The sequence below is a fragment of the Aythya ferina genome (assembly GCF_964211825.1).
Source record: "Aythya ferina genome assembly, chromosome: 7".
In the NCBI taxonomy this organism is placed as follows: Eukaryota; Metazoa; Chordata; class Aves; order Anseriformes; family Anatidae; genus Aythya; species Aythya ferina.
In genome coordinates, this window is record NC_140302.1 from 34810767 (window position 1) to 34832326 (window position 21560).

Below are 21560 nucleotides of genomic sequence, written 5' to 3' on the forward strand. Positions count from 1 at the left end.
ATCTTGAACGGTATCAGGCTCATCACTGCCCATGATTCTACCTGGAATCTATATGTTTCTGTGCCAGAGGCTTTGAAGGAGGAATCAAAAAGAGATTCTTGGGAAAATCCTCCAAGAAAAATAATAAATCTGTCTTGGCTATAAATATACCCTTCGTGAAGCAGTACAAGGTCAAAAGGGTAACACTTATATAGGTAAACACTCATGTAGTATCTCTCAGCTTGCTCTCAGGTCACTATGTCTGAGAAAAAAATCATGTATAAGTATCAAACAAATAATGTTCTTGGGGAATTTTGGGATGAGAATTCTAAAATTAACTAAAATATAAATAAAAAATGTTTTAAATTAGAAAATTAACCAATGTTTAAACATGCATATGATTTTTATGTTCAGAACTGAACATAGGATTGAACAAAACATATTTCTAAGAGGAGGAGCAGCACGTACTCAGTGCTATAAAAACTTGCCAATCACACCATGAAGACCTGAATTAACATTCATCTTACCAAACTAAGACCCGGGTTGGCCATAAAATGGACAGTTCCCCAAGTTGATAGCCTCCTAAATTGCATTTTATCAAAGTTCCTTATCGGATCTCATAGTCTTGTAATGGTTTTGGAGAAAACAATCAAGAAGGATAAAAGAGAAGGGATTTCAAAACAGACATTTGGTATTTCCAGTGATGCACCACAGTAAAAAAAATAATTAAAAAAAAAAAAAAAAAGTATAGACAGGCATGAAGAACTTCCTTGGTGCTTTATTCAAACCCTGTCAAACCAGCAAGCTTCCAGTATTTATACCAATTCTGTGTGCAGCAATGGTCTGTGAGATCTCCATGGCAGGGGAAAGAAGCTACTTCAGCAAGTTGTAAATGAAGGTAAATGGGTCATCACTGCAATGTATTTTAACTCATGCTAAACTGCACCTCAGACAGGATGAGCAACTTTCCTGCCTGGAAGTTATTAAGCGTTTAGACAAAGAACAGATAATAGGGTGTGTGGGAACTGTCCCCTGACTTCCTGTTTACCACTAACTCACTGAAACACTTAAATTGAAATATAAAATAAAATAAAATAAAATAAAATAAAATAAAATAAAATATCAAAGGCTAAACTCTGCCCATCAGAATACATATACATTTTCCACTAATATGAATGTGAATTCTCAAACTGTTAGGAGCTAAAATATACCTTTGAGGGTGTATTGTCAGTTCCTGAAAGGCTAAGCACTGATAATAGTGATTCTTTAATTGCACTGCTTTTTCACTGAACTAAAAAAATAGTTCACCAAATGCCCATTCACCCAGAGAAGCTCTAAGATATATGTTTTTTTTTTTGTTTGTTTTTTGTTTTTTTAACACCGCTTCCAAAATAAACAGTCCCCTAAAAAAATAAACCATGAATCTAAGATAAATGTCAAGGTGGCATTCAGCTTAGCATGCCCGTAGCACTTGACTGGGAATTCATCCAGAGAAACCAAAAAGTGCCTACACCCCAGGGTACTGCCCAAAGTTTTACACATTTCATGTCAATGACTTCATGAAATGCATTACATCAACTGCAGTCAACAGATGACGTTTTGGTGTTATTTATTAAAAGAATGCAGTAACCCACTAGATAAAAGTGTGAAGGCAAGACTGCCTGGAATTTCTGCTCATCTCCAAGAAATGCTGAAGGTCTACAGAGGTCCTTCTACCAAGAGGACCCAAAGGCAGGTGGTTCATGGGCTGTTCAGGTGTGGCCTACTCTGTGGCTATTGAGACTTCTGATCCTCCCTAGTATTTCAGTCTTAGCAAAGGAAAATGTCAGTAGTGTCTATAAAAACATTAAAAACTACAGGTTTATGGAAATACTTTAATGATAAATTCATTTTGGGCATGATATGGGAGACCAGTCCCCTCTATCCAAATGACATTTGAATATTCTTGGACTTCATCCAGAAAAAAAATAAATAAATACTATCTAACCTGCCCTTCCCAATTCATTCGTATTTGACTACAGCATATAGTATTGAAAAGCCTATAATTTCCATTAAAAAAAAAAAAAAGGCATTAATAAAGAAGGTATGACAGATTTGGCAAACTGATCAAAAGGTTTGTTCCATCTTTAGTAAAACTTGCACCATCCTCTCAGTCCTGTTTTCTTTAGTTTCAGCTTATAATCATGGATGAAATCAGACCTCTTACTCCCTGATTAAAAAGTCCGTCATCGAAAATTCAGTTTTCAATTTGGCTACTTCAAGACCCTAATGAAATTATCCCCCAGCAATTTGACTGAACTTTGTGAGTCACCCTCTATAATGCGCATTGTTTCAACACTGTAATTGTTTGCACAGAAAACTTCATATTTGAAGATTTTCCAATTTATCTCCACCTTCCTTGGCACCACCTTGGGACACGGACCCCTTGTGTTGAGGGGCCTCTCTCAGATGCTCACCCCATTGTAAAGAGCTCCAGAAACCCAGAAAGTTGGGCTTTTATATGCCCAAAAAGCTTTCTGCAATGCTGGCTGGATTTTCTCCGCTTGATATTAATTGGCAATGTACTCTAGCACACTTTCACAGGCTTTTGACTTCAGTCTTGCTTATTTATAATTGTCCTTCTTGCTCACCTCCCTGGGCTCTCCTATACATTTCCTATTTCTCTCCTGTTACTATTGCATTGCACAGATGCTGACTTTCTCCCCCCACTCATAAGGATGAGGACGTGGAAGGGACGTGCAGGTCAGCCCATTCACAACACCCACCTCCTCCCCTGCCACCACAGCAAGTCCCCACAGGACCTTGTCCCCTGGTGCCAGTGCCCTGCAAGGTGCCGCCCACGTCTAGCCGACTCACAGGCACCGCTGTAATCAAGGTGATGGATAATAATATCATAAAAATAGGTCATCCCTCTTCCTAATTCAATTACCTGACTGCAGCTTAATCTTTATTCAGAACTGTCAGCCTTAACTAAGTGGCCAGGCGCCAACAGGATCAGTAGCGCTACCGCTAGCTATGAATATTGACAGGGAAAAGAAACCTGAGCAATGGCATAACTAAAGTCATATATGAGCAGAGATGGGCAGGAGGCTTCAAACATCCCATCAGCCACCAATGGCATCTGAAGAGCACAAGGATGCACATCTACTGCTGCAGGAGCTGCTGGCTGCACTCTTAGTGCAAATTCTCTGATTGTTGTCTTCTCCTCTCCCCAATGAATCTGCAGTCCCAGTAACAACCTCCAACAGGCACCTTGAAAACACAAACAAAACCAGCAATCCCTTGCCCTCCAGGCTTTTGAAGTTACAATAAGGCTTTTTGGAATGGTTTAGAAGCATGGCTGAGGAGGTATAAACTTGTTTCCAAAATATTGCTAAAGATACGGGGTTTGGAGTATTACTGGATACAAACCCAGAGGAACAGCAGGCACATCGGTAGGAGCTAAATGGCGACTTTCCACTTCCAGTGCCATTTCCAACGAACCACCACCCTCCCAAAGGAGAGCAAAATGGAAGGTATGAAAAAACCATATGTGCCTGAGAAATGTTTTAAACCTCTGAAAGTGCTTGTGTACACTAAGATCAGAAGGCTGTTCATTATGCAGATTTAAAGGCCTATAAACAGCTGGTAGTCCTGTCACTGAAGTAATTACGTTACGGTTTTCGAGATTTAAATCCAGTTATTTGAACATTGTTTCTATTCAGTTCGTCACAGTGGGATCTCTAATTTGTTCGACATAGTCAACAGCCGAGTAGTCTATCTTGGACTAATTAGCACTCTCAAAATGTAGCACTACACATTATCCAGCACAAAGGCTAGTGTGAGAGTCTCATGTTCTTTGCCTTCAAAGCACTCTCGTGACGATAAAATCTTCTACAGGATAAACATTTTTATTTTTCCAAGATTACTTTTAGCCTTTCATAAAATCCTACTCATGAATTACAATTAAAAATCATAAACAACTTGGGTTTTTTTTTGAGGATAAGAAGGTAAACGGAAGCTGCACAGATGTTGGTATTTATATGGAAATGATGTTGAGTGCCAGCTATTTCTTTCACCTTCAAGAAACTGTAAAGTTGTAACAACACTGTCAAAACATTGGAAAAATGTGTTATCTGATAATTTCATCTTATCAATAAAGATATTTTAGCCTGATAGAACAATTTTAGGCAGAGGAAAATTTCTGAAGGTCATGGTCTTTCTTCTGGGTGACACTGAAATAATGCAAGTCAGGAGAGAAGCACACGTAACAAGCTTATTTTGGAGAGATTACATGAAATAGCAACAAATTTATGGAGTGCAGAAGGGAAACATCTCGGGCTGCAGAACCCCCCTCATTTATGCCTGAGTAGGAGCTGGCTGCCATCTGATGGGGCAGTCCCACCTTGACTTCTCTCCGCATGGACACAGACGTGCACATGGGGAACTGGGCCAGGACATGTCCTCTGGAGGCGGAAAAGGAAGGGGATAGCTAGCATTACTGCCAGTGTTTGTGGTGTGTGTGCTCTGCAAGCATCCTGGGGTTCGCACAGACACGCTCCTCCTGCCCAACCACAAACGCACTTGTAATCCATCCTTGGGGTCGCTGTGTCGGGGTCAGTGGAAATTACCTTCCCCAGCCAACCTGCCCTTATGAAAATCACTGGAAAATGCATGAGGGTGTGCTGGCAACGAGCCCTATGAACCTCGAAGCCATAAAGACCTCTCCACACATCCCAAAGACAAAAAAAAAAAAAAAAAAAAAAAAAAAAAAGCAAAGCGGAAGCTATCAGGCTGAAGAGAAGCAACCACAAGATCACACCCTGAGGCCTAGGGATGCCATCAATATGATGCTGTATGCCTAAGCAAGTTTCCGGGTACTCGTTTTACTTTCCTGGGTTCTTAATTTCAAATGTGGTTTCAATGCATGTTGCTGTGAAAGAGCAGACTGCTTCTGAGACCAAGAAAGCTGCAGGAGGGCTGGGTTTGGCAGAGGTTTTTCAGACTAGCAAGGAGGAGAAACATCAGCACCAGAGGCTGTGGAGATGTGGCAGAGCCACTGTCCTGCATGCTCAGAAGTGTTTGGTGCCCAGTGCCCTTGACTTCTAAGGACTGTTGATGTCTAATAGCTGGTTTGGCCTTCATGACTGCAATAGCACAACACTGGGCAGCAGCCACCAGGCCCGTCCCCTGCTTGGCTTTGGTGTCACAGCTGCTCCTGGACCACCACTGACCTACAACTGGGTGTAGCCAGAGAGGGTGGTGGCATTTAGGACTTTGTCTTTGGACCTGAAGGCACAACTTGATGTAGGATGGTATTTTTCCTTTTCTGGGCACTTTGTGATCTACATAAATCCCAGGCGCTCAGCCACTTCAAGAGCTGGCTAAGAAACAGTGCAATAGTCAGGGGTGAACCTTGCCATGTTGCCTTTGCTCAGCCAGTTTGGCTGGCAGGCAGCTTTTGGTGTTGTTGGCACAGGGATGAGGTAGACATGCAGCCTGGGAGCCTGCTTTGGGAAGGGCATGGTCTCATTAGACCCATAAAAACAAGAAGCTGGTGCCAAGGGAGGTGGTGCTGCTCCCCTCCCTCTCCATCTCCCGTCCGCCCTCCCAGTCAAAGTGCTGCTTCATGAGCTGGATCTGGCTTTTTTTTTTTTTTTTTTTTTTTTTTTTTTTAAATGAGACACAAAGCCCTTCCTTACTTGAAAAGCACATTTTATGTGCAAAAATGGCTTTTCCAGAGAATATAGAATAATGATGACAATAAATGACAACTTCCCTTCCTTCCCACCTGAGGAGCAGGCAGAAGGGAAGGAGCAGGCTGTGAACACGGTGGGACAGAGGTTGTCACCAGCAGAGCCACCAGCAGGACACAGGCATCCAACACCCCGGCAAGCATGCAGGGGAAACCCTTGTCTCTTCTAAAAGAGGTGCAGCCAAAAAAAATTTAAGAACATCTGTACTAAACAAAGATCCCGTGCTCTGGGACTCATTAATGATACTAATCCTTCTGCACAATAGCATCCACGAGGAGAAGTCCTAAAATACCAATTGTCAGGACTCAGAGCAAATTAAATATGCTCAGTACACTCCTACACACAGCCTTCTGAACTGCAGCCCACACAGTTGTGCTTTATCAGAGATCTAGGATTTACAACATTAATTACAGTTATTCTTCAACAACAGACATGTGACACTTCTGTCTTTATAAAAATATTAAGATTTTACAAATAGGAAATTACATGCGGCTACATGAACGCCGATGAGTTATGGAAACTAAAGATTCTCTTTAGACAAATTTATCTTTAATGACCAACTACTAAGAGAGGGAAATAGTAATTTACTTGAATGAATAATGAATATGTTTCAATATTATGCTTTTATTGCTCATTAAACAAGCATAAAAATTAATCATCATTTAAGGAGAACGAGGTTTAACCTTTCAACTTTTTGTTTCACAGAGTGTTTGCAGAGCAGTCTGGGGGGATTTTTAAGATGACCAAACAAAGAAGGAGATATCTGCCACTTCTTCAGAGACAAATGACAAACTCCTCCAGCCTGGAGGCCTCGCTGGGGCTGGGGCAGAGCCCCCACACCACACTGCAGCTGGGCAGCGTGGCCCTGAGCCATCTGAACCCAAACAAATTACCTTGGATAACTGAAGTGGGGAATAAATTTTATTGACTCATTAACACGCACTTCATGTTTTGTGCTTTGTTTATAAGTGCTTATTTAGCTTGTACTGGAAATCCCATTACGTATATAAGTTAGACGCCACCATACCAGAGCAAACAGCATAGATTTAGCGATAGCAAATAATATTCCCCAATGCTAAGCATGCCAAGAAAAATAATTTTGAGGGGGAATGAGCAGAGCTGATGTAGTTGTTTTAAAAACTACAAACTAGTACACTAATTAGAGCTTCATCACCTTCTCACTGAAAGACTTGGTGAGTGTTACTGACCTCTGTGAGTCATTAGCCTTCCATCCTAAAGTCCATGGTCTAAAAGACCATCTCTGGTCTTTTAGATCATTTGGGTGTATTTTTGCTTGCTTAGGCTTTGTCAGAAGAAGAGTTGAGGACAGACTTAATCATAACATGGCTATTTAATGTTTTTAATTGTTTTATTTTTCAGCAGAATAATGTGGCTTCAGAGACATGGTTTAAAACCAAAAAGTTAAGAGGAATGCCAACCAATCAAATAAATCTTTTTTTTTTTTTTTCTTTCGTCAACTGAATTAAGTAAAAGCCAGATGGCAATTAAAAAAAAAAAAAAAAAAAAAAAAAGGGTGATTTGTTTAACATCCTGTGCCTAGATAATATTTACAGAGATGCTATTGGGAGGGAGCTGCTGGATATTGAGGCTGTTTACCACAAGGGCAATAAAACAACCTAATCATTCAAATTAGGAAATCACAGAGTTTAGATGTGCTGATTTAGCAGCCATGCACACAGCTGGTGGGCAGACAAGACAAACTCACCTGCCGAGAAGAGCAGACTGGGTCTCCTACACCCAAACCCCACCTGTCCCCCTACCTGGGACTTCTCACCCCAGATCAGTCCTTCTGTGAGCTGTGGCAGGTAAAAAATGCCAATAATTGCTAATGTCTCTATAACGAGCAGCAACCTGCATCGTGCTGAATGATGTGACAATGACAAAACACCCCCAAGGAAGGATGCCATGGAGCACCCCATGTCCACTAACCCTGTCTCTGTGTTTCAGAGGATTTATTCTCTGAGCACCAGGACGTATGTTGGCACACCAGCAGGGTGAAACAGGAGCAGCAGGTCTCATGTTTTTTCACAGCATTAATACAGAAATACTATACACATGGCAAGGTTTCAAAAACAAGTAGAGAACCATTACTGGTCACAATTCAACTTACCGCTGAGCGGGTGAGGGATGGTGTATTGCTTTTTTTTGCTTGAGGCAGATGTTGAGGAAAGTTTGCGAACAAGAAGCGCTCCTTGGTTGCTTACAGGAGCATCATTCTGCTGGGCTTTCCTCTGCTGGACCATATGTTCCAGCTTCTTCAGCCTTTCTTGCGAACGGGAAATGAACTGAGGCTTGTGAATTTCTAGCGCTTCCTAAATGAAACAGAGAAAACACTTAACTTTAGAAAAAGGAAGGAAAAAAACAAAACGGTATTCATCTAAGTGGGTTCAGTAAGAGATTCCCCATGAAAATCATTGCTGGTCTGAATAAAGTTCATAAACTTCCAATCTGCTTTTGCTCCCTTTCACTGTTAGAAAGCTGCCTTAGCGTGTATATTTCCACATCAGACAAAGAATATTTATAGGAAAAAAAAAAAAATAAGAAGACATATCCAAAAGGTTTTGAATTACACATTTTATAAGTTACCCGTATTCAAGTTCTTGACATTTTGCCTATTTCTTTGTCTCACCCCATCTCCAAAGCAGCTTGTCACTGACCGTTCACAAACTTTCCTGTTTACTTTGATTATCACGCAGATCCATTCATGGATGATCCAGAAAGAAAATGCTTTCCAGTCAAAGGCTGCTTCAGCATTTAGGAATGTTTAAGGGCAGAGGACAGGAGCAGAGGTTGCTCTTACATATGCACTGGACCAGAAGGAGGAAAACACTGGATCTGCTGATGTGCTTTGTACCAACCTGGGTCACAGCCATGCCCATGGCAGCTGCTGGTGGCACTGGATGTCACGCAAAATTGGGAAAGTGCCTGTTTCAGGGTATGATTTCACAAGCACCTTTGGGACCCTTGTAAGCCCCCAATTTTTACAATTTTTATCATGGTTCTCCACGGAATGGCAGCTGGGACTTGCCCAACCAGGCAACCCAGCAAGTCTCGGCAAGTAATGAAAGCAACCAAACATCACCAGAAAGGAGAAAAATCAAGGACATGCCAACTTCTGCCCCCAGCCAGTTCCCAGCAGCAACACCATCCATGAGAAAATAAATAAATAAAATTCACTCCCCACATTAAGCCCACCCATAAAAATAATGGGTATTTTACCTTCAGTGTCAGTGGGGTGGGTGGTCTCCTGTTGGACTCGGGGCTGACATCTGGCTGGGCAAGCACGCTGCGGCTCTGGCGAGCGGCATCCAGGCGGCGAGGTGCAGACAGAGCTTCCCAGCTGGCTCCAGCCCGCTCCTCCTCCTCCTCATGCTCCTCCGCTTTGCCACTTGAACCACAAGATTCGTAATCACCTTCAAGAGATTTAAAAATTCATTAAGAGTGCATGGTTAATTTTTTATTGGGTTCTCCACCTCATTAGACAGTGAGGGCAATTTCTGAAATAAGAATGCCAAGGTATTATTAATAGGCCTCATTAAGCAGAATAGATCAAATCTAATCATAGGTGCTACTCACTGCCCTGTGACACCCAGAGTATCTTTCACATTAAGCCAGGCACCGCATCGAGGCGTAATTACCCTGCTCTGATGCTTACCTCCGTTTGATGGTAGTCACTTCCCAAAATCTTCGCTAATACGGTTACATTATGGAAAGCAGAGGCTATCACGCTGCAGCTCACAGTTTATTTCAATTTATTGCATGTATCGCAGGAAATAACATAATGTTATAGATCTTAATCACATATCATTTCTCTTTGACCACACGGAGGCTTTCATAAACCCTCCTCTTGTTTATTTCTTTGCTGATAATATGGTTTGCTTTCTGTCATTTCTATGTGTTCATTAGCCAGTTGAATGACTCCATGAAAAAACTAATAAACTAGGGCTTAATATACATTGTAGCACATTATTATGAAACCTGTCAATTCACAAAGTCCTGCATTAAGGAAAAAATAGTTGATTTTCTACTCTTAGGACTATGCTTTAATGCTCTCTTACTGATATTTCCTTCAAAAGTTAGGACCAAAAGATGGGATGTACTCAAAAATCAGACAGTTGACAAGATTCTCATTTAGAGGACAAAATTAAATGTAATCCAGAATAACAAATTAACTTCAGAAAAGGTCCATATGCAGTATTTTGAAAAGTCAAATTGGAATACTTCTTCCTTGCCAAATAATTTGATTTCTAGAACTAAATATCTGGGAATAAAGCCCATTACTGTTTTATTTCAATTTTTGGTTACAATAAACTTAAAATATTTTCCTCGCTATGACATATTGTACATATTATATTGTACTTAAAAAAAAAAAATGTTAAAATGATCTGTTTTGGGTACATCTGCCTTATAAAAGCCTGAACTGTATTTCCTCCCTAATACTGCTCTTGTTAATATAATATTTTTTGGAAAAAAAAAAGAAAACTGAAACCTGTGAACATGAAATTAAAATTTTTAATTAAGTAAAGATTTCAGAGGTGTCAATTAACTTTATCTTTAATAAATCTCCATGGATGCTTCACTTTCTTAAAACAAAGTCACATTAGGGTAGTGAAGTGGCATGATTTAACTTCCTGCACTGAAAGCAGAACATCGGTTTCACTTGCTTAAGTTGGTGTTATATTCTCTACCTTTATAGTCAATAATGAAAATGTTTTCCCTACCTGCTTACAAGAAAGAAATCTGTAAGAAAAAGGGATATATGACCATTGCAACATTGTTAAGGTATAGTTAGAGTAAATTTCTTGCAAATATATTGATACTAAAGCCAAATTCATCTACAGTATGATTCGGTTGTCTTCTGCAAAACTCTCTTATGCATGAGTTCTGCTACTCATCTCCATTTTAGCTATTTGTACAAATGTGGGAAGTAAGACATACATATAGCTGTTGAATTAGAAGAAAGTATCGGTTAAGTAGTGAAAGCTTGCTGATAAAAAAAGATTGCAGAGGTAAATGGTATCTAAACAAGGTTGTAAAAATAACCTTGGTTACGGTGTTTCTTGGTCAGACTGGGAGTGTTTGACTCTGCAGTTTTAATGTTTTTTCAAGATTTTCTTGAACCTACCTACAAAGTAAACCCATCTTTCTCATTTTCATTTTGTTTTCTATTAACCATAGCAATGTATACAGTTTGATTAGTTGATGGGATCTCTCACTAGATGACTCATACTCAGCACTTAAAGCTGGACAAAAATGGACTGAATTTCCATTATTTCACTTTTTTCTTTGAGACTGATCTCATCTTATTATTGAAACCATATTCCTAACAAGCACAGCAGGATTTGTACCTTACTTTTTAGGAGCTGGTTTTGCCTGTGAACATTTTCTTCCAAGAGGACTCTTGATGAAGTTTTTGTGTTGCACATACTTTTGGAGACAGACATTCTTGGTTTCAGGATGCCCTGTGCTTGGATCTCTTTGGGTATGGAGGTGTCCTTGGAGGGATCTTTGCTTTTCAATGAGCCACCAGCAGCAGTGGTTGTCCTTCTGGATGGTGTATCCAGAAGAGAGGCAGAGGCTGTTGTGCCTCTGATCGTGGTGGTGCACTGCTTCCTCTGGCTTCCAGACGACATTTGTGTTCCTGTGAAAAACAGGGGAAAAAAAAAAATCTATAGCATGAGAACTCTATTATTGTTTTCAGCCCTCTGTTCCTCATCATTTTGATTTCCAGCAAAACTGGAAACTGCTTTTAGCCATATATTTTAAAAGTTGTAACTGATACAAATATTATCATGACTGCCATGCAGCTGTACTGCAACAAAATGTTACTGATAGAAATAATCAGAGTATACTCTTCATAAAAATAAGCTTTCATTCTAAATAATGTATGTCCAATAGACAGTGTGGAAGGAGTCAAGAAAACCCTAATGCAAATGTATGCCATGTGGTTTTCCCTCGCCTCTTATTCACTTAAGAGAAAAGTTTCAGATTGGTTAAACCTGGTCAAAATTATAATTATGGATCCAGTCATGGCTGTGATGAAAGCTAAGGTCCATGTGGGTTTGGGGTCAGGGTTTTAAGGTCTCCATAGTGGGGTGCCTGCCTCAGAAGCATCACTCATCTCCAACATGTTAAGGTCCATGTTCTACCTCTCTACAAAGCCATGGCAGAAACCAGCAGCAAAAAGGTCCAATTTGTACAAGATTCACTTTCCCCTAAAATTGTTTTCACGTGAAGGCTGTTGCACAGCACCTGCAACTGCAGGACCTTGCCATGTCAAAAGCAACGGAGCACTCTGCTACACAAACCTTGAAAAACAATTCAAACAGACCATCACTACAGCCTGCAAAACCCTAGCAAATGGAAAGTGTGGGTACATGAGCACATAGAAGTGACCATTCTCATAGCTGCATCTTAGGTAAAGTTCAGAAAGAAGAGGAAGTAATTACAAAGATATCAGGAAAGGGAATTTAAAGAATTGGGAACAGCATGGAAAGGGCATCAGGATCAGCCAGGGGGAGGAAAGACAGAAAGAGCAGATGGGAACTATTTTAGGTCCCTATAAACCACTCCCAGAGGTTCCTAAAAGGCAGACACCCACACAGCCACGAACACAGCATGACTCTGCTCTTGTTTTTTAATACTGTGCAAAAATGACTAATGGCTGTCCTAGTCACAGGCTGGCTGAAGACCTGAAGATTTATGTAGGTGGAAATGACTGATAGCTGTTAAAAATTTGGTGAACTGAGGCAACTGGGAGAACTTGGATGTGCAAGGTAAAACAAACAAACAAACAAAAACCCAACACAGGTGGTTTCAGTCCTAACCATAAAGACAAACACACCAGGCAGTGATTGTCCCATTTTTTACATGGACATAAGACATTTTACAGAGTACTGGCATTTCATGACACTTTAAAAAGTGGCCACATAATTCCTCTCTCCTCTGACTCATTCCCAACAGCTGCCCCTCTCTAAACATTTCTTCCCTGTGTCTCAGATGAGGACAGAAGGAAGATTGCTGCTATCTTTGCCCTCTGATCCAACTGAAAAGAAGGGATGGAGTGGCACATTATGTTAAACCCTTCTTTATAGTCATTAGGTAAAATTAAATCCTGCAGTGAGGTGTGGGGTATTTTCAAGTCACTTTCCCAATACTTAATCTACTCCTAATTAGATGGGAAAAACGCTGCCACAAAAGGATGGTTTCCTACACACCTTAATGATCTGAATAACTCATGCTTTGTACTGATCTTCCTGTATTTTGGGGAAAATCAAAAACACTAAGGTACAGTTTCTAGCCTCTTCCTTAACAAGCAGAGCAGATTTTTTTTAACATAATTTCACATTTCTTTCTGTAAACTGAACTGTCAGTACAGGGAGGAGTCAGCTCCCCAGGGGAGTCTCTGGTGAGGAATCCCAGAAGGTCAGCATGGACAGAAAAAAGAACTTTTTTTCTAATTAAATTCATTGAGATGAACCACATCCTAAGAAATATCACATCCATACAGAAAATCTGGTCAAAGCAAGGCAGTGCACACAAAGCTCACATATTCTAATCTAGCAATCCAAGCTCTCCCACTTCTCTCTGGTATAACCGATTTTTCTCCTTGCTTTTCACACATTGCAAATATTTGCCTTCTCTTTTGTCAAACCCCATCTCTCTCCTCTCAGAGGAAAACAGTTTTGATGCAAATACTGTCAACAAACCAGGCAGACACAGTTTTGTACAGCCCCTCAGCTGGAGCTCATGCACATGCAGTGCTCTGCTCCCACAGTCCCTGACCGATCCTGTACCTGCGGTTACAAACTGTGTTTCTGCAAGTGTTTCATGACATACAGAGGGAAAAGACATTGAGACCGATTAATGGTGTCATGGGCATCAAAGAGTGTTTGTGGCAAGAGGTAGAAACAGGCAGCACAGTAGGAGAAGATGAAGAAAGCAGCAGGTAGCATTAAGTAACTGCAGAGCAGCAGAGAAGGAAGTCTTTTCACAAAGGCAGCCAAGACACTAGAATTAGGGGGGGTGGGAGGAAGGAGGGCAGCTCAGCCACAGAAAGAACTTGAATGGAAAACAGATTATCTCTTTAAATCATCTTTTAAATTAAAATAGTTTATTGGCCGGCAGAAAGCAGAGAGGAGACAAAAAGAAAGTGGGAAGCAGAAGAGTTCCTGCTCCTCCAAAGCAGCATCGCAGTAGGAGATCATTTGCCTTCATATCTAGAAATGGTCTGCACAGCAAATGCGTGTGTTGTGAAGCCAAACAGCTTCTTCACCAGACTGTCTTACTGCTCAGCAACCACCGCTGTGTTCCCAGTACCGGCTATTTGCTACTGCTAGGCATCGGTATCCAAAACTATCATCAGGGGGATGAGAACAGGCTGAAAGGTGGCAAAAAAAATATTTGGGACCAGAGGTGTTAGAGGAGTCATCTCCTGGCCACCACTCCTCTGTAACATCTGAAAACATGGGTCAAAAAAACATTAAACAAATAAAATGGGCAAAAGAAAGAAGTGGTACCTGGAGCACTCATCCTCCATTTACCCCTAACTACCAGACCAGCTACTTGTGAATATTGGCTGCTGAGTGTAAGTACAGTAACCTTCAGAAACAGAGAAATTAAGCCCCGGGAACTTTCTAGTATATAGCTCAAGTGGAGACAGCCTTCCCTTCCACACTGCACCCTTTCTCTGCTAAAGGAAATGCCACCAGTGGCATTCTGCCCACAAGGTCTGGGAATTCCCTGCAAAGACATATCATTAGGACAGAAACAAAATACAGGTATGAATGGAAACAGGAATGTGATCTGAAATTACAAAAAAAACTAATGGCTGTTTCTTAGTATTTTATTGTAGCACAAGGTTGTCTACGAATAATAAAAAAATAATAATAAATAAATCTTAAGAAATTCTGCTATAAGAACGCTGCACCATTTCTGCATGAATATTGTCTACCTTAGATCTTGTATTAGTATTATAACTAAATCTTAGTCATTAGATCAATTATTAGATACACAATAGGGTTTTTTGTTGGTGGTGGTGGTGTTTTTTGTTTTTTTTTGTAATTAATTAAGGTAATAAGAAAAGGTGCACCTTGTTCTTGTCTGACATTGAAGGCAACCAGAACAATAACAGAAACAACTTGGTAAAATCTTTCCTCTAACTCCCTCTTGAATTAACCTTTCAATTCAAAAGATACACCCAGGTGCAGTCAATCCCCAGGAAAACACAGCAAAGCAACACAGACATGGGCTCCGAAGACCAACTCTCTCATCCTCAAAGCAGCTGTCAATTACCTTAACTAACAAATGCAGATGCAAATGATATTCAGGGGAAGAAAAAAAGAAAAAGCAAAGGTACTGAAAGGTAAGATCACAGAATTTCACTCTGTACATTCAGGATCCATTTTTAATATGCCGTGTGGGGAATTAGGGCTGTTACTCTCATTAAGACTATCTGGAATCATATATCTAAATCCCCACGCAGCAAACTGGAAATATATATACCCCTCTGAGTATAGCTAGAATTGCAACTGGATGACTAGTAATATATATGTTTTTTCTATTATCCGAGCTGAAGAAAGACTTTAAAACTAATGAACAAAGACATGCAAGTGCAATGCCGTGGGAGATACAACAGAACAAAACTCGAAGAAAGGGAAAGCAGAATGACGCTGTCAGTAAAATTCAGTGAATAGGTATCCGAGTTGTAAAAGCTCAGCTGCCTATAGGAGAAAAAGTTAAGGAACAAAATCATAATTGAATCTGGAGAGAAGTCATTTTTGCCTCTGTGCGAGAACCAAAAAGACAACAGTTCAGTTCTTAAAGAATGACTTGAAAATCATGTGATGTTGGAGGAGTTAAAAATATTCTGTAAAACCAAGACTAGATTTTCAAATTTATTTATTTATTTATTTATTTTTGTCAAAGAATCCTTGATCTCTGAGTAAAATGACCATATTGTTTTACTGTAAAGTATCTTTTTACATTTTCCTCTCCTCCCTTCAGGGGGTTTTGCTAACAGGAAGTGACCTTGTATTAGAGCAGGTTAAGCTTGCCTTTCCTTGAAACATTGTCAATTCAGGCAAGCATACACTTTTCCATTGTTACTACATTTTTTTTTCCTTTTTTTCACTTTACATCAGGATAAAGCAGCTTTTCATACTTTCGTATAACTCTCTTCCTTGTATTTCACTGTGGATTTCTGACAATTCACGACAAAATGCTTCTTTGAAATGGCCAAAGCTCATCTTAGCAGATGCACAGCACCACAAATCCTCCACGACCACCAAGTAAGCCTGACAAGACATGGCTGGGGAAGGAGACACACAGTGATGATTCCCTGTGTGTCTTTAATGACATCAAGCATCACCACTATAGGTAGGCTCTACATTATACATGATACACCAACTACTTTTTTTTTCTTTTTTTTTTTTCTATTAGTAAAACTCCCATGCCCTGGGCTGCTGAGCTCTCCCAGACCTCTGTAATGGAAGCTGACAATGCCAATACCTCAAGCAGACAGGGTCAGCGATTAATATACCTTAAATGTAAGAAACTTCTACCGTTTTGGAGATTTAGACCCAGGCCTGCATAGGCGTAGGTTGTATGAGCAGTGATGCAAAATCCAAACCAAGACTGCAGCCTACTGATGACAAAGACTGATGACTCAATTCCTATCATGCACCAAGCATTACCATTGCTAAGCCATACGGTCTTATAAGTAAACAGACTGCATCATCTCAACAGGCTGGTAACACAGAAAAATTGAAACACTGAGAGCAGTGACAATATTATTAGTTATTTCAGTGTTTGTCAAGGCATGGAAGATAGGAAGGATAATTTATCGTTCAGATCACAGCTGAGGAAAGGACATTGCTTTTAATCAGTCAACAAGCTACAGTCAGCAAGGAATGCTACAAAATTCAGACATTTTTACTAAAATTTCTGCTGATCAGCAGCGAGACCTATGCCCCAAACTGCCTTTTGATGTTTGTCAAATGGCTTGTTTGCAAGAGGCAGTGTCAGGACTGTTCAGCATTAACATCCATGGAAACTATCCATGTTGCAAAAAAAATCCTGACAAAAATGTAGCCCTGCCTGTGCTCCCTAATCAAAATGTAATACTTAACAAGGTTTACTTTCCAATAGAGAGCTGAGGCTGGATCCTGAAAAACAGGGTTTGGCCACGTCCTCAGCTCCAGTTCTGGAGCTGTCATGACCGAAAGGCAAAACAACTTTGCAAGCTTAACCAAAGAGAATCAGCCACGCTGCTACTCCCTGTGAAGATGTCATTGTACCTGTGTTAATGCTTCTTCAAACAACCCTGCCCAGCAAGGATAAGGCTTCATTATCTCAGCTATATCAGTAACACCTCAAGCTAAAAGGCTAGATTAAAAAATTATCACATAAAAAAAAAAAAAAAAAAAAAAAAAAACTTTTTTTTTTTTCCTTTCCTATTTATTTGCTTTGGATTTTAAAATGATGTTGACAGCTGCGGACACATTTCTAAGAAGGAATATGTTGTCTTTTTTGTAAAAGCTAATATTTGATTATAGAAAGTTGCAATCATTTAAAAGGGAAAGCTTATCAAGTGTACCTAAGGGCTATTAAGCTTCAAACCTATAATCAGTCCAAAGTAGGAAGAGCTTCTTGATGTCAAAAAGCAGCTTGTTTACAGAAGGCTTTTGGCAAAATTAGAGTGGAGTCCAACCCTTGGCTTCAGAGCAAACAATCTCATAATGCGCTTAATCAACGGCACCTAGCAATAAGTCTCTTTGTGGTGACTTCCAATTTATTTTCTCAAAACACTTTGCAAATAATTCACTGATCTTCTCTCTCGGTGTTAAATAAGCAGACGCCACTTTAAATATGGAGCTAATACCTAGCAATGTGGTGTTTAGGACAGGATGTGATGCACTGATTCCTACGGCGCATGGAGAGGCTTGGTGGAACAAGAGCGTAATTTGTAATGACTACAGCAGCCAAAAGGAAACGCTCCTGCCTGGCACCTGCAGGAGATCATCTTACACTCTGACTCATGAGCGTGTGCGATTGCTGCAGAATATTTCAGTGGTCAGGAAATAATCCACCCACATTATTTGATTCGACTGCCTGCACCAGTGCATTACCAATATCCAGCTAGTCAAGAATCGCATTTGTATATTTTGTTAGCATTTTTCCCCTTTGATTCCTATGTGCTGGGACAGCATAAAAGGAAAAATATTCCCTTTTCATTAAACCTTTTGTAGAATCATAGAATATCCTGAGATGGAAGGGACCCACAACAATCACTGAGTCCAGCTCCTGAAACCTTTTATAACTTGGAAGTTGGTCAAGCACCTGATAATTATTTTCTCACTGATGCAAGTTGATCTTAGATTTTAGAGTCATAGCTTTAATCATCATTTTTCTTGTCATGCATTTTGGCCATGCTACACCAAAGCCATGTCTTTAACAAGCCAAGGACTTCCTGGTCCTTAGACAGAGAGGATCTCTGTTCATATTATTAACAATCAGATGAATGGCTATTGAAAAAACTTCAAAACTCACTGCTGTACTTATGAGACATTCTCTGTAACATCTGCATAACAAAATCTCAGAGTTGGATGTCCATGCTTGCATTTTAAGGATGTCATTTTAGAAGCTATCGCGTGCTGTTGTAGTGATTCAAGAAGTAATCTGATGCAGTGTGACTTTTAAAAAAAAATATCATTCTGATTTAAAACACTTAAGTGGTGATTTGCAGAGTGAGAAATGCATTGACCACTTGGTATTCTCATCATGTCTAAGACACCTAGTTGTTCAGCTCTTTCTGATAATTTACCACAGCCAGACTGAGCCAAGTATTCATTTTGCAGACTGCAGAAGAGTTGCTCCTACACTAAACCAAGAATGAAGAAGGGGAAAATTAGGCCCTTTACTCTAGTGGCATAACACAGTCACTGAATACACATAGCCCTTCTCCTTTTCTCTTTCTTTTAATCATTATTTTATTTATTTTAGTATCCACTGCTTTCCTGAGTGTTGACAAGTGACTTGCCCCCTCCAGATCCTTTCACTTCAAATTGTTTTTACCAACTCTGGCAGGCCAACATAGAAATGGTTTCTTCTCACCTACTCTGAACAAGATGGAGAACAATAGAAAAATGAAATCTTTAACTTTCACATACCAAAACCAGGAGGGCTTAACTTTAATTTGGATCTTCAGCAGACAATATGATTGTCTTGGGGAAAATAATGCTAACTCAGCAGGTTTGTTTCTGGAAATTCTGTCCATAACATCACTACAGCAATATAATAACCAACCCCAAAGGTCCATGGCTGCTTGTTGCCTGAAACTGCAGAGAAATCGTTAAAGAAATTGCCACATAGAAAACTATGAGTGCACTAATCACAGCCAGCGTCACTGTGACATCTAATGAACCACCACTGAAGCACCAGTCCTGTCACTGGAAGCCAGTATCCATACAGTGGGACATAAGGCCCACTTTTATGAGTCCCTGAGTTTTTTCTCTTTAAATAAGTAGAGTAAGAAGGAATGCCCCACAACACTGTTCTCTTGTTCTTCCTGTTAGACCCAATGAGCCTCCTCACCCCTCACTTTGTCACACCAGAGGATGGGCAACTGGCAGTCAGTGTTTGAAACGAGGACCAAAGCTCAAAGGTTCACTCTGTAGAAGTGAAAAGGCCCTCCTGAGAATAGGGGACATCATTCTAAATAGGGATTAAAAAGCTCCAAGATAAGGAGGCACCACTGCTATTGCCCGTCACGCAGGTTGGGGTCTGTGTTGAAGGGTGGGAGCATCTTCTAGAGTCACTCATAACTGAGGGCTGCAATTCCTCACTGAGTTTTCAACATCTATAAGGACGAGTCTTCAGCTTCTCAGCGTCTGATACAGTACACGAAGGTCACATTGCAGCGTGACAAAGATCCAATGACACAAAACGTCTAGACTAAAGAAAATTGACAACCTCCTCAATTTTAAATTTATACCAGATGAAGTGAAACATCAAAGGAGACCCTTCTAATAGGCTTTTTGGCATGTGGTGCTTTGTTCTTAACAAGTCAGCACCAGCTGCTATGTCCATAATGCCAAGTCAGTAATGTCCCTGGCCAGATTCTCGGCTGATGTAAATCAGCGTAGCTCCTCTGAAAGCAGATATTTCTATTGGTAGACATCAGCCAAAGATCTGACTCCTCATGTTTAGCAGGTGCATGCTAAAGTAAAATCTTCTGTGACATATTTCACATTTCTCCTGTCTTCGCCATCACTACTGCTCTACACATTCTCGGGCTGGAGAGTTAATTAGCATCAGCTGTAGGTACTCAAGTTTCTATACAATAAATTCCATACTGTAAGGAACAACTTTCTTCTAATTATATCTTGTTTATATATAATACATATTTATGTGTACATATATACAGATGGGAATGCACTAACCTTGTATTCTAGGCTATTATGTGGTGACTTCCCATAAGCAGAAAGTCAGGTGAGAACATCAGGTAGGCCACATTCATTCATTGCAACGTTTCAACTGCTATTTAATAGTTGAAAGTAAACACTACTAATACTCTTGATTTTTAAGATTTCGTACTGATTTCCATTAGTATATATTAGTTTAAAGGTGACCTCCAAATATTTGCCTGATATACAAACGTCTCAAATACCAGAAGCTTTCAATATATTTTTAAAACTAAAACATTCTGTTTTGCAGATAGCAGCATATTGAAATCCCACAGCACCTCCTGTTTTGATTTTACTCCAATATAAGTATCAATACATATATATGTAACTATGAACACTATATTAAAAAAAAAAATACACTCTTGAAACAAATTAATATTTAGTTATTTCCTCCTTAGCAAACATCCTGCTAGATTCAGCACTTGTTATGAAACTCTTCTTTAAGAGGAAACAGAAATCTATAACCATCTGGGTTGTCCAACACCCCAAAATGCCAGATCCCAGTTTTCCCTATAAGCTGTCTTCTATTGCTTTAATTAAGTAAATTATTCTTTCAAGTTACCTAATATTCTCTTTGGGAAAAGAATATAAGCAACTACACTACTAGCTCACCCTTCTGTCTCATTCACTGATTTAAATGTACTTTCCGCCTCCTGAGTGCTGCCGGCTACCACTATTTTCCATTCCTGAATTCTGCAGGAGAAGGGGTGATGGTAGGGCAGCCCCCCCGAGACTCCCCCATGCCCAGCACATGCTGCCGCCCCCACCCACAGTCACAACCGTCCCCATTGCATCACATTCAGCTCCAAACGCTGACTCATGAGCACATCATAATCCTCATGCCCCACTTTCAGCTATCTTACGAGCAAGGTGAGCGCTGCATCCTCCATGCTCTCCAGAGCTGAGCATAGGCTGTGACAGCCCGTGCAGCACCCACCACCTCAACTGGATTTAAATTTCTCTCCATCACAGCTATTTTTCCTTAATAACACTACCTGGCAGTTCTGGGCACATCAACAAAAGAAAAACACAGGTGTAGACATTATAAGAGCTGAAGTGCTAGCAGAAATAACCTATAATAAAACTTTGTTTATAACAAAGCTGAGGTTTGTGAAGGTGCTCAGGCATCAAGACATTTATGATGATCTAAGCTTAAACAGATAAATTCAGATGTTGGCTATGTAAGATTTATAAAAGTGATGATTTTGTCTAATCAAGAGGTTAAAACGAATGTAAACGTGCCCTTTTTCCTTCTCCTTGCTCCTTTTTAATAATTCAGCATAGCATCAAGTAGGTAATATATCATAAAAGATGGATGTAAAGCTAGATATTCTTGTGGAATATATTCTTCATGAAGGGT

At 40.1% G+C, this 21560-nt stretch overlaps 1 protein-coding gene across 1 annotated transcript in view; it reads right to left on the bottom strand.

Moving 5' to 3' along the window:
* The window catches only part of LOC311439840 ((E2-independent) E3 ubiquitin-conjugating enzyme FATS), a 63737-nt gene that overhangs the window by 4632 nt on the left and 37545 nt on the right, over positions 1-21560 (bottom strand). Inside the window, exons 4-6 of the mRNA XM_084526032.1 lie at positions 11089-11376; positions 8955-9148; positions 7846-8047 (exon numbers count right to left, since the gene is read on the bottom strand). Of these exons, the coding sequence (XP_084382158.1) occupies positions 7846-8047; positions 8955-9148; positions 11089-11376 (684 nt within the window). The remainder of the gene's footprint in view (positions 1-7845; positions 8048-8954; positions 9149-11088; positions 11377-21560) is intronic.